Below are 14,369 nucleotides of genomic sequence, written 5' to 3'. Positions count from 1 at the left end.
AAAACAATAAGATTACAAACCCAACCTCTCAAACAAAAGTGTAAGTTATAATGTTATTAGTAGAGAGGATTAGTTTGGAATCCAAAGCACAAACCGAACTATAATTCATTCAATCAAGTCCTCACAACAGCTCCGTATATTTTTGAACACATGTATTTCGATGATCACAAAGATGCTTAGTTGGGATGGAGATAGCCAAGGAAAGAGGAGAGGATTCCACGCACGATAGCTTCGCGCCGGGCGGGAGTGACGAACCGCCGGCATGCTTCATGAAGTGTGTTGACTTTGAGTTGGGGACAATTTAGTGTTTGTTTGGGAAGAGATGTGTTTGTTTGTAGTACTATACCGGGCCAAAAGATCTTGAGTCAAGGCTACAAGCTGAGTTATCCCCAACAACCCAAAAATGCCCTTCAGGAACCTGACAGTGTCAAGTAGGGGTGGAAAATCGTGCCGACACGATTACAACAAATACGAACACGACTCGTTAAGAAAACTCCAAACACGAACACAGACACGACCCACTATTCTCACACACGAACACGACACGAACCACTTTGGGTCAACACGACACGAACACGGCTCATTAAAAAAACTCGAAACACGAACACGAACCCATTAGCGTGAAAAATCTATTTTCATGCTAATACTGTGTGCTCTGTGCTCCATTAGACTAAACCTAATTTAAATTTTAAAATAATTAAAAAATAATAATATTATAATATATTAATATTATTTCTTAACGTGTAACACGAGCACGACACGAGCCGCATCCGCTGTCCTCGGCTCCTTCGGCCTCAGCCTTGACCATTTCCTTGGTGACGACTTCCTCTTTAGACGTATCAGCATCTGGGGCAACTAGTTGGTAACTTTTAACCAAATTTCACTATTTTATCTGAATTTACTAAACCCATTAATTTTTGTTTTAGTTCGTGTTCGCGTCAAATTCGGTATAATGTCGAAAATTTAACCCCTAATTCAATACAATCAACTACAGGAGCTTAACTTTTCCCCTAATATACATTCCACTTTATTACTACATCTGTTCGTAAAAAACAATACTAATATTTTTTGTTTTTGGTTATTCATAAAAATTGACCTTTATCTATTTTTAGTCATTGTGTTTTTTCAATCTTACGAGTCTAATTTTTTTTAACAATACATGAATTACCTTTCTTCTCGATCTTTTCTACTTTATCAATTATACATTAAAATTCATATCAACATAATTTAATTTATTTTTCTACTTTATCAATTATACGTTAAAATTCACATCAACGTAATTTAATTCATTTTTTAACGTAATTTAATTTATTTTTTATGGATGAAGTTGGTATAATAAAAAATAAACTTTTAATGTAGTATTTTAAATTTACAGTTATTGAATTTTATATTCTCATTGTATATTTGAATTTAATATATTTTTTTTAAAATCAAATTACCTACGGTACTATTACCCTTGACTAAAAAGTCGAGATTAGAGTAAAGGGCAAAATTGATACTGAATATATGGCTATTTTACGTTTTTTGTCCTAAATATTATCTTTTGAATTTTTTGGTCCTGAACATATGGAAATTTGATCATTTTGGTCCTGGACTAACTGTTTCGTTAAAAAACTAACGGTCAACGGACTTAATCCCAATTTTGACCAAATTAGACTTTTAATTCTGATTTTTTACTCAAAAATTAATTCCTTAATTATTTTAGTAAATTTTCATTTAAAATTAGAAATAAATAATTGTTTAGGGTTTTTTTTTTAGAGAGAGAAACAGATCGTGAAGAAGAAGAAGAAAGGTAGACCTCCCAAGGCAGATCGCGCCGCGGAGCGCGACCTGCGCCGGAGCCACCGCCGCCGGAGCGTCAAGTACGTCTTCGACCTCGACGACTACTTCGACGAGGATGAGGTCATGTCGACGACGATGACCAGAGCCGGAGGGAGAAGAAGCTCGACCTCCTGCTCAAGCTCCAAGAGTCAACTGATCGCCGCGCCTCCTGCTCCGACAGGGCCGGAAAGCCCTCAAAGAAGCGCAAAATCGACCAGGAAATGGACGAGGACGCGAATGAGGAAGAAAATTATACCGATAAATACGAAGAAGAGGTGATTAATGATTATCAGTTTATAATTGTTTCGATCTGGATGTGGAAATATTGGTGGAAAAGGGAAATTATTGAGTAATTAGGGATTCAATTGAGGCGGAATTGAATAATTTGAATTGGAGTGGAGTGGATTCAATTGAGGTCGTGGAAAAGAGAAAATATATCCAAGTCAGCCTAGTGCAATCATCCACAAAAATAAGAAAATATTTGAAACCATGATCTCCTAAAATAGGAGCCGGATCCCAAACATCAGCATGCACTAAAGAAAAAATAGTCTCAACGCGAGTATCATTAGATCTAAAGGATTGTCTGTGACTTTTTGCCAAAACGCAAGATTCACAAGTAATGTTTTTAAAATGAGAAAACTTCGGAAAAGGCAATTTTAAATAACCCGAGGATGGATGCCCCAATTTGCGGTGCCACAGCCAAGCTTCCCGATTTGCAGATCCGTGAGCAAGCATCGCGGTGCCACCTTGTTGAGCAATCTCATCCACATAATAGAGGCCTTGACGCTCAGTGCCACGCCCAATTATCCTCCTCGTCCTGATATCCTGTAATACACAGAAGTTTGGATGCATCAGTAATGTACAGTTTAATTCTTTCGTCACATGGCTAATAGACATGAGTTTATGGGACAGTTTGGGCACACAGAGACAATTTGTGAGTTTCAAGGCAGGAGAAATTTCAATGGTTCCACTCCCACCCACAACAGTTAATTCTCCATCGGCAGTTTGTATATGGCTTTTGGTTGCTCCATCAAATTCAGAAAAATCATTTTTATCATAAGACATCGTATCAGTGGCTCCACAATCAAAAATCCACCCGCTCTCCTTTGGATCAATTTTATTTTGAGCAACACAAGCAATTCCAATATGTTCTAAGAGTGCAAAACGATTAGGGCTAAAAAAGGATTTTTCAGAAAGTTTTGGGGGCCTGATCCGAATTTCCCTATTATGAGGTCTTAATTGCACATGCTTAGAATTAAGAGGACTAAAATGAGAACAATTCATGCCATGGGGTCTAATTTCAGTATCATAAACATTTGAGGGTCCAATTTGTAAATTAAATTGGGGTCCGGTACCTCCAAATCCTGCCTCTCCGATTCCACCCCCGTCGTCGGCCCTGCCGCCTCCGCCCGGCTGCTAGACGGCTTCTCCCGTCCTCCCACGAGCGACGGCGAATCTCCCGATTGCCTCCCCCTTGCGGGAACAACCTGTTGCCGTCCTCGATTCCAACCGCCAATCGAGCTTTGGCCTTTTGATTTTCATCCCACCATTCCGGAAATCCGACGAGGAGAAAGCATGTCTCTCTGGTATGTTTATTCTTCGCACAATGTGAGCACCACAATCTGGATTTGTCGGTTTTGAAACCTACTCTGCGGTTGGGCGGTTGAGTGGCGGTCCGTTGCGACGGTGGTTGATTTGGGCGTTGTTGTTGTTGATTCCTGACCGCGAACCCTAGTCCCACTTGACCCGATGATGGGTCGTCGTTAGCCGTGTCGGATGGAGAATTCGAGTTTGCTGCCGGCGGCATGATTTTGAGCCGTGTAGCCTCTCGTTTTATTCGTTCGTACGCGGTTTCGGCTGAGGGTAGTGGATCTTCTTTGAGGATGTCGCGCCGGATCCCATCATATCGTTCGTTCAATCCTGTGAGGAACTTGAACAAGCGTCTCGTTCCTATATACATCCGGAATTGGCCGACTCCTTTGTCGCAGCAATCAATTGGGCGATTCTCACATCGATCTATCTCTATCCAGATCCCATTCTCACATCGATCTATCTCTATCCAGATCCCATGGAGACGACGCCAGTAAGTTTCGAGTCCCTGTTCTCCTTGAACTATCTTACTTGCTCTTTCCTCCAAATCGTACAACAGGTAAGGATCGGCTCTCCTTGAACTATCTTACTTGCTCTTTCCTCCAAATCGTACAACAGGTAAGGATCGGTGGTGCTTGCAAACGTGACAGATAGACTCTCCCATAGCGCCTGCGTAGTCGGTGGTGCGCGAAGTCGACAACAATATCAGTTTCGATATTGTCGATTATCCATGAGAACACGATCATGTCAGTTTCTTCCCATTCGGTGTAGCCCTTCGCCCTCGGTTCTGGTGGCGCTGATATGCCCGTGAGATGCTGGAGTGCTCTCCTGCCTCCAATTGCTATTCTCATCAGCTTCTGCCATGGCCGAGATTTTGGTATTCTCAGGCTATGATTGTTTGGTTTCTCCTTGTTGTCTTCTTGATCTGCCATGGCCGAGATTTTGGTATTCTCAGGCTATGATGATTTTGTTCTGAGCCTTTGCTCGGGTACCACGATAGAAATCCATGGGTTCCATCCTAAAACCAATTGGTGATAGGAGGAGGGCCTATGAGATTTATATACTGATGATTTCAGTTCTCTTTGTACATCGATGTGGGATAGTTCTAAGTATATTAATTTTTAGTTTCAATTGCCAACAGAGCTCTTACATAAGTAGGTTTGTGCTTTTTAGATATTCGATGCTGACGAATAACAGGACATCATCTGTTGTAGTATGAACCATTTTCATGCTTTCATTTGTGATGTTTATGAAGTCGATTTTGAGGAAACAAATACTCCCTCCGTCCCAAGGTATTAGACCAACTTTCCTTTTTGGGATGTCCCAACATATTAGACTCATTTCTTTTTTTAGCAAAAAGCATCTATCTTATTTTATTCTCTACCTACTTTTTTCTCTCTTCTCTCCCCTACTTTTTCCCTCTCTCATACTTTACTCTCTCCACTTTAACTATTTAAATATCAATTCCTTAAAACATGTGCCCAAAAGAAGTGAGTCTAATACTCGGGACGGAGGGATTATAACTGTTGAGCAATATTGATACTTGCTTCTATGTGTGTGGGATGACAGATTAATAGGGTGGTGGTTGATGCTGGTGGGCACTCTCCGATTAGTTTCGCTGTGGTTCGGATTCTTCGATATTTGGGCTCTTCGCCTCGCCGTTTACTCCAAAATCACCACTATGCTTCCTTCCTCGCCTTTTTAATTCTACCTTTTTCCATTCATCATTCATTAATGCAATCGATGAAATGATTGTTCAATTGAGATTCATAGCACTCACTATTGTTTGTTATCCATTTTGATTGGATTGGATTGGATTTGATTCAATGTGATTAAAGTAGACATGAAGTTCTCGTGAGATTCCTATTATGTTATACTCTCTCCGTCCCATTAAAGATGACTCACTTTTCTTTTTGGTTTGTTCCAACCAAGATGACCCATTACTTAAAATGGAAACCCTTTTATCTCTACTTTATCCCCTCTCTCTTACTTTACTCTCTCCATTTAGTACACAAAATAAAGTTGCATAAAATCTCGTGCCGCCCAAGAAAGGGATCATCTTCCTTGGGATAGAGGGAGTACAAGCTCATAATAAAGTGTATCGTGCTGATTCTACATATTTTATTGTGAATAAATCTGTGCAATATTTTCAGTTTTGTTCGAGTTATTGTTAAGTTTAGTAAGTATAAGTCTTGATTTGTGGTTATTATATTAGCAACGATTTCTTTTTTTCTCTTCTTTTTATTATTATGAAAATTTTATATCTAATGATGAAGCAATTTGTGTCGAATACATATTTTTAATATAGTACTCCCTCCGTACCACAATAATTGTCACACTTCATTTTTACCATAAATAATAAGTAGGTCATATATTACCCTAACTTACTTCACTTACATTTTATTATAAAATCAATATAAAAAAGTGAGTCACACGTTCCGCTAACTTTTCCAATCAACTTTTCTTTACATTTCGTAAAACCCGTGCCCAGTGGCAGAGCCAGAAATTTTGTGGTGGGGGGGTCCAAGAAGAATTTTTTTTTAGCATTCACTGTTAATAGTTATAGGTATCTCGCTATCTCTCGATGATTTTGTCATCGAAATTAGTCGTAGGAACCCTTTTATGTTTTACCTTTTTTTCATCATTTAGAATTAGAAGATCTTAAAGGAATGTTTTCAGATATTTAGTACCCAAGAAATAAATGCATATCAAAAAAATTTAATCTAATCTAGAATAATTGGTATAAGCACTTTGTGATGATCTTAAAAAGAACTTTACCTACTAATAAAGTTAATTTTTAATAGGTAAAGCAAATTGTTTAAATGCACCTTCTAAATTTTTTTTGATAAAACTTCTAATTATATTACAATATTTATAATACAAGTTATTGAATAAATAATATCCTTTTAAACTATACCCTTTAAAAATCATGAAGTGAACACGTCTCTAAAATATGAATTGACAGTAAAAGTTATTGGGTAAATACTTATAGCACATAATTTGACAAAAAATGACTTACTAACATTGGGCAAATATTCTTAAAAAAATGGAAGTCAGTCATGGGTGAGAATCGAACTCACCACCTCCCTTGGAACAATGATATGTAGCCAACATCGCATGCCAGCTGTGCTACCAATTTATTACAGTTCACATTCTGAATATATATATTATCCAACACAAAAATGGCTTGGGAGCTCCGCCAGTTGTGGGACGGATGGAGTATCAATTTTTAGATTGCAAGTTCAATCAAAGACGTATTTTTAGTATCATGCAAATTTATCAAAATTTAAATATTTCTCTAAGGGGTAACATTTACAAGAGCATTAATTAAATAAAATTTCCTTAGATTAATCAACAGAAAATCATAAATAGTAAGGAGCTGAATTGTGCAGAGATTCATGGACAGAATACAAAAAAGAACAGCCCAAAAATTATTACAGATAGGATGATGAATATCAATACAGATGGTATGCAATGTTTTCTAAGGAATAATTAGATTACCTTTGCCAACACGAAACATTGAAGAATCAATGATCTATCTCACTGAGGCTTCAGTCACTACAAATGCCATAGAAAAGATGGTCAAACACAATTGTAGAAAAAATCAAGTAACAGAATATTGCTTTGAATGCCAACAATTGTAGAGAAAACATATATACATATGAACAGATACATGTATCCACATAGTCTTTAGGTTACTAAATGACATAACATGTGTAGTTAAACATAAATTCAAGTTGATCAAAAGCAATGAAATGTAACAAAACTTGAATCTCATAGGAAATAAAGCCACGCCATGAAAAGGACGGCCATGGTTTAGGAGAACTCGCCTATTTTAGCACACGGACCAGAACTGGAATTAGTTAAGAGTTAAGGCCAAAAATGGTCCCTAACATATGGTTATTTTACGAATTTGGTCCCTAACATTACCTTTTTGATTATTTGGTCCCCCACATATTAACTCTGACCCGAATTGGTCCCAAATTGACAGGACCATCAATAATAGACGGAGCAGCGGCACCGCCGCCGGCTGAAAACTGCCGGTGCTGTCATCGGCCCGCCGCCGCCGCTGCGCCGACTTCGTAAAACAAGTTTCTAGGTTAGAAACTTGTTTCATCTGCTCCCAAATCAGAGCTCCTCAAGGAGGTGAACTCCACAACCGTCGTCCTCCCTACGTCATCACTGCTCCGACGCCATGCCGGAGGTACTCCGATGGTTCAGGCCTCCGTCGGTTGAGGTGCATCTCCAATTCGAAGAGATCTTCCCCCAGATTGACCAAATCGGAAATCCCCAAATTTCAAACTCTTCAAATCCGCTGCCTTCGTCGCCGGTCACCACCAATGGTCGTTGCCTCACCCTCACCAGACATCACCGTCGCTCATCCGCTGCCGCTGCTCCGTCTATTATTGAAGGTTGTTAAATTCTCCAAATCATTGTCCCACATCGACTTGGTGATGATCTTAGCTTCTCTATATAAGTGTGGATAATCCTCCCCCTATGAAGCCTTTTAAGGGGTGAGTGACCCATTTCTAATAGAGGTCCCGTCAATTTGGGACCAATTCGGGTCAAAGTTAATGTGTGGGGGACCAAATAATCAAAAAGGTAATGTTAGAGACCAAATTCGTAAAACAACCATATGTTAGGGACCATTTTTGGCCTTAACTCATTAGTTAATTGACAATTTATCTTTTCACATATGTGTGTGGATTCCAAATTTTCAAAGAAATGTTCTCCCTCTGTTTACATTTCAGGTAATAAATAGATATTAACTCAAAACAAGTAGAAAACCACAAAAACCAGATATTGCTCTCTTCAAATTTTGCTTAAACTTTCAAAAAAAAAAATTACTAAAACCTTGTTCAGCAATACTTATACTCAAATGCAGATCCAATATCCTAAACTCTAACTCAGATATGACCAACTGCCAATAGCGGTGATTCAAATTGCAATCCTCAGCTAAAATTGAGAAAACAATAAAAACAGAGTCCCAAATCTCCACCATTGTATTCTACACAGATTTATTCACAATAAAATTGCTACAAAAAATCATGAAAATGCGATCTAGAAATAACACGATTCTTTTAATTATGAACAATGCAGCATGTATAGCATAGAAGGAAGAACATTTATTTGAAGATTAGAAACTGACACACATATGTATTAAGATAATCGGTAATGAACTAATTCAAGATCTGTTCCTATGAAGAGAAAGATACAAACAAAGTTTTGACAGAGCAGAATGTGTAAGCCAAATCAGTCCAGAAACTTATAAAGACGTTTGTTCATAAATGAAATGAAAGAAAAAAGTGGAGCTAGTATTGTCATCGAACCAACAGTTGGATGAGTGTCTCGCCCGTTGCTGTTTGAGTCTTTGGACAGAGTTGCAAATCAACATCTCTGCTTATTAAAATCTCATCACCATCTTCATCCATGTATTTCAACTTGAAACTACCCATCTCCAGATTTAGACTCTTCGCCACTTCTTCACTAAGCTTTGCCAATCCTAATAATAACAGAGACAACTCAAATTTTATTAAATCTTCTTTATAATTCACCTTTACAATCACCCTTCCTGTGTTTATTTGTGTCACATTATTCAACGGATGAAAGTTATCGGTTGATGGCAACATGTCTTGCTCTGAATTTGCAGCACTTTGTTCTTCAAAAATGGATGGATTTTTCTTGTGCTCTATCCTATTTGGCCACCTCCGAATGCCATGTTCCCGGCATGCGCGCTTTATTGTTGACCTTCCAACTGTAAGAACAAGTTAATACTCATTCATGTAAGTAGATAATCAACATTTAGTTTCACAACAGACTGAACCATAGTTTATAGTACTATATACTCACCACCAAGTTCTTTAGCAACATCTTTTAGCTTCTTCCCAAAATGTGATTCGAGAACCTCAGCGCTAAGACTGAAGGAGTTTTTTCTCTTCTCTCTTTCTCGTGTACTGAAATATGAATAACCAACGGCCCTTTCTTCTGCATGTTGTTGTTCTTCATTGCATTCTCCTGCGTGTTGTTCTTCTTCGATATGATGATACTCATTCGGTTGTTGTACTTCAGTGTGATGGCACCCCTTTTGATTGTACTGCACCTTTTTAAATATGATTGGATACACACATGCAGGCTCTAATTCAAAGGAATCAAGTTTGTTTGCATCAGAAAATTCAATAACTTCAACCACCAATTCTTCTCCTAGTTGCTTCCCACATGCCAGCTTAAATGATTTTAATTCATGCTTTAATATTGGCAATAGAAGGCTCAAGAAGGACCCAACATACAAATGTGTTGCAGGACCTGGGTAGAGAAAGAACTCCATAACATAAACAAGGCTACCGGTATCTGAACTTTGCAAACAAATTGTAAAACAAACATCACGTCGATCAAGCATGTCATAGTGTGACGTGGGCTGGTCAACTATGCTAAACTCACTTGAATTTGGACAAAAACATGATTTGTTTTCAGATGCCAATACCATCCCAATCATCCCTTTTTTACCTTGAACATGAATATGGTGAACTGAATTTGTAGCCGTAGATTTCATCAAATAATTAGTAGACAATGTTAGCTTCATGCAACTACTATTACTATTAGTAGTATTACCACAATCTCCCGTAGGGACCCAAACGTTTGCCATATGGAGTTGGGGAATGGGTTTGATTATGTTAAGGACATGATCGATTTCGGTCAAAGCTTTTTCCGTGCCATTGAAAATCTGATTCAAATAAAACAAATTAACTCGAATAAAGACATGCATACAAACATGTTAGTGATAGAATTACAAGCTATTGTATTATAGCATACATTGACATTGACAGGTTCATTTGCTAAGAATCTCGGGTGGTAGTGTATGTGAGTCGAGCATAGTTTTGTTGCCTGCATTGACAGGTACATTGTTTTCACAACAATTTTAGTATATAATAACAAATCAAAAATGGCAAGAGATGATACCTTCATTAGTTTTTTGATGATTGGAAGGTCAGAATGATAAAATCCTAGGAACTCTAGCACGCCCACAATCTTGTGACTTGCTATACCTTCATTCTCAAATACAGGTAAAGCCAAGTATCCACGATTGCAACAAAGCATAGCAAAGTTTCTTATTGGAAATTCTTCTCTAGTGTAGTAGAAGAGGTATGGGCTAATTTCAGGATGTTTAAATGTGAAGACACGCCCAGGGGGTCCGAGTTCATCTTGTTTGGTTTTGTCGTCAACGTAATAGTAATTTTCCATACATTGTTTCCTAAAGGAAGCTACACCCTTTGCAAGACAGCCAACAACATAAGGTTGATCTGAAGTTTTCAGACAACACCTATTATTCTCCATTTTGGGCACCCAAAATTGGACTATCCAATTATTGTGTTTCCAAGATTTTGTTGCTATTTTCTCCATTAAACCTTCCATCTTCTCCTTGACCAACGACGAGTCACTTTCAGCATGTTCTTCGCATACACTTTGTTCAACTGGTAAACAAAAAACCCATCCTTTGCCCGTACCCACAGAGGACGGTATTAGGCAACATGAGTTGATCGTCTTCAAGTATGTTGTCATGTCCAACTCCAAAAGGTTTTGCTTGTAAGACTTTGACAAACAGAAACTATCAATTGACTCGCATTCAATTGCATTAGGCCTTACATATTCCTCTAGAAGTGATTTTCCAGATACAAACATTACACTCACACTCTTGAGATTGATCTCCAATATCCTTAAGAGCAAGCGTAGAGAATGATCATCTCGTGTATACTTTGGTCGAAGAAAAATTTGAATGACGTAGTTATTGTCATTGCTCTCATGAGAAACTGCAATACAATGGGACATCCTAGCCCGTTGGACATAGTGAGCCATCGAATTTTCAGATATAGTGAGACCACATAAAGTTGAATGGAAACTGTGAAGATCTATTTGAAGTCTGTGAAACTCACAAGCTTGAAGATAGTCACGCATATCATTATCGATATCAAACCACGAATTGAATATCTTAGTTTTAGAATCTATGAATGACACCATCTCCATGCAGCATAAGTTGGTAATGTTAACACATTGCTTGTTACAAGGGATCCAAACTTGTGCCATATATATTTGCGGGATTGTCTTCATAGCCAATTCAAGTACCTTTGATATTTCATTTTCAGGCTGCCTCTGTTTATATTAAGGTTACAAAATGAGAAACTGCAATCACTGAAATGAGAAACTACTATGTTTACCATTTCTTTTGTAATAGCAATGGATTTGTGATTGCATCTCAACCCTGCGAACTGATGTATGCCCGTTTAGTTTTAGTAATGAATTAGCATGTTATAAATGACGATAAAGCACAAATCAGTTGGCAAATCTTATAATTAAAGGTACCTGCAGTGCTCCATCCAGCAGAGATAGTAAATGATTCATCAGTTCAAGAGAATTATATCTTTGAAAGATCTCCAACACACCATAGTATTGATATGTGTGGGAATCAAATAGAGGCAGTGCCATGTAAGCTCTGAAACCGCAGCGAACAGCTTCATCCCGCATCGGAAATTCATTGGCGGAGTATAGTCTCAGATCCGGTGTGGATTCGGGTAGCATGTTCCGATACACTCGTCCCACTCCTCCACGCTGCTGCCCGTCATCTCCTCCGGCAACATACTGCTGATCGATACATAGCTTCCTGAGCCTACATAATCCCTTGGTGAGAGTTCTAGCATAAAAAGGGTGGTGTGAACAAGAGAGGTAGTGATGGCTCCCTTCCACTTCCACGACTCTCCAAAATTGCATCAAACAATGAAAGTGTATCATCCAATTGCTTGGCGATGCAATGAATCTGAGCAGAAACATGATTTTGAGTTGGCTTAATGGTGTCTCATACAAAACCCATCCTCCTGCTAATTCCTCATGTAGCAAAGCCTCTTCACCCAAATTCTGCTTGAAATCTGTTATTGAAGAATACAAGTCAGACCATCCGTCTTCTCCTCTTAAGATTGACAACACACCTCTGAGTTCATCATCCATCTCAAACTCAATAATTGAGGGAAAGTGTTTTGCTGCGATTAATTCTACCAAGGAAGCTGACTTTATAGCTTAATTATTATTGTAAGTCACTGTCTACTATTTCTTTGACCCTTTTCGATCTAATGGACATTTTTGTATATATACAATTATAAGAACTACAAATTTAGTCTTTGAATTATCCAATAATATATAAAACGGAGAGATAATAATTGATGCAAAAGTATAAAAATGTCTCATCGATAAAAAAAATATACCAAAAAGATAAAAAGATCATGAAATAGTTGAAAAGTCATTTTAGCAACATTATATATGAAAGAGGCATTATAGTTCTATATCTTTAGAGTCTAATTACTATAATTATTGTTTACTAATTACTTTTAGTTTTCAAGAATTAGTTTAGATAGAAAAAAATATAAAATGAGTAGATCCGCTGTGTTTTTTGTTTAGTGTGAGGCTTTTTTTTACCATTCTTGTTGGTGTTTGTTTCTTTAAATTAGTATGATAACTCATCATACAATGTTTTTTGTTAGTTTAAGTTAGGTTTATGATATTCATCTTTGATGAATCTTGATTGTATATTTTCAGTTGTTGTGGGTCTATTTGGCTATGAGTTTTTGGTAGATGAGTTCATGGAGTTGCATTGTGAAAAACTGTTGAGCAACTTTGTATTTTTGCCGGCTTTCAAAAAGTTGGTGTATTTCTATTGTATCGAAAATATCAATGGTTTAGAATAATTTTCCTAAAATTATGATATACTCCCTTCGTCCGTTATTAGTAGTCTTATTTTCTAACGGCACGAGTTTTATAATATGTTAAGAAAAGTGGGTGGAAAACAGTTAGCGGGTAATGAATCCCACTTACATATATTAGTTTTAAATGAAATGTAGTGAAATGTGAGACCATATTACCATTTATGGTAAAAGTGAACCGAGACTTCTATTTGCAGACAAACTAAAATGAAAAAACGGGACTCTTATTCGCGGATGGAGGGAGTACGTACTCCATATTATATCTAACTTTTTCCTAATTTTAAATGTCATGCACTTTGGATTCCTTTTTTCGTAATCTCCGGTTAAAATTAAATTCCATAATGTATGGTGATGATGTGAGTCTATAGAGACAAAGTACACATGTTTACATAGTAGATATATTAAGCAAATTTATATTGCAAGTGGAGAAGAATGCCCCTTTTATTAGGTATAGTGTGTTGAAAGTGAAAAATGGTGGGTCATGCATAATAAATTTATATCTGCAAATTTTTTTTTTTTAAGAAATCTGCAAAACTTTATTAGGTATAGTGTGTGGAAAGTGAAAAATGGTGGGCCATGCACAACAAATTTGTAAGTATCGTAAATGTGAATAAAAAGTTGGTCTTAAACGAGTGTATATATTACTCCCCTCTGTTCCTGAAGAATATGTATCTTGGATTCGATACGAGTTTCAATGTAAAATTGGGAAAATAAGTAAGAGAAAGGTAGAGAGAAAATGTAATTAAAGTATTGTTAGTGGAGAACGAGTCTCATTTAAATAGAGAGTGAAAAGAATTTTCAAAATTGGAAAGTGCACATCATTGTGAGACAGACTAAAAATGAAAGAGTGCATATTCGGACTATGAAGGGAGTAATATCTTTGAATACAACAAACAAAAATTTATGAGAGCAAATCTGAAATCTTACAATAGAATTAAATAAGGAATCGTGGTAGTGTCCTATGGTATCCCGTGTTAGGCACGATGATGGAATGTCGTGCATGTATTTGAAAACTGAGACCTTTTAACAATGCAAATACTGAATAATGAATATACTATTAGAAACTGATAGTTCCAAATGGAAGATAGCTGTAGTGAATAATGAATATATTGTCCTTGCTTTAGTAAAATTGGAGTAAAAAATTAAAATTGTGGTGAAATATTAGGGATAATTTAGACCATTCATAAATATTGTGAGAGCAATAATAAGAAAAAA

At 37.2% G+C, this 14,369-nt stretch overlaps 1 protein-coding gene across 2 annotated transcripts; it reads right to left on the bottom strand.

The window, feature by feature from the left end:
• Positions 1–8,517: 8,517 nt before the first annotated feature.
• LOC125201087 (protein NLP6-like) lies at positions 8,518–12,453 on the bottom strand. 2 transcript variants are annotated; one of them, XM_089065794.1, is made up of 7 exons: positions 11,767–12,453; positions 11,622–11,672; positions 10,369–11,556; positions 10,222–10,293; positions 10,021–10,132; positions 9,262–9,714; positions 8,518–9,166 (listed from the first exon to the last, which is right to left on the bottom strand). In XM_089065794.1, exons 1-7 carry the CDS (start codon positions 12,403–12,405, stop codon positions 8,733–8,735), a joined length of 2,949 nt encoding a protein of 982 aa, XP_088921920.1. In that variant the 5' UTR covers positions 12,406–12,453; the 3' UTR covers positions 8,518–8,732. The 2 variants fall into 2 exon arrangements, with proteins under 2 accessions (XP_088921920.1, XP_088921919.1); XM_089065793.1 differs by having other exon boundaries at positions 9,262–10,132.
• Positions 12,454–14,369: the final 1,916 nt, after the last annotated feature.

Source organism: Salvia hispanica, chromosome 2 (genome assembly GCF_029641045.1).
Source record: "Salvia hispanica isolate PSC_SH4W2 chromosome 2, Shi_PSC_v1, whole genome shotgun sequence".
NCBI lineage: Eukaryota > Viridiplantae > Streptophyta > Magnoliopsida > Lamiales > Lamiaceae > Salvia > Salvia hispanica.
Note: the sequence above shows the minus strand (reverse complement) of the source record. Positions and strands in the feature narration are given on the sequence as shown.

Excerpts from the sequence above, each read along its gene's own strand:
- LOC125201087 (XM_089065793.1), bottom strand. The coding sequence starts at position 12,405 with ATGGATGATGAACTCAGAGGTGTGTTGTCAATCTTAAGAGGAGAAGAC. Across the intron at positions 10,294-10,368 it reads TCATCAAAAAACTAATGAAG|GCAACAAAACTATGCTCGAC; the intron begins GTATCATCTCTT and ends CTGTCAATGCAG. Across the intron at positions 10,133-10,221 it reads ATGAACCTGTCAATGTCAAT|ATTTTCAATGGCACGGAAAA; the intron begins GTATGCTATAAT and ends TATTTGAATCAG.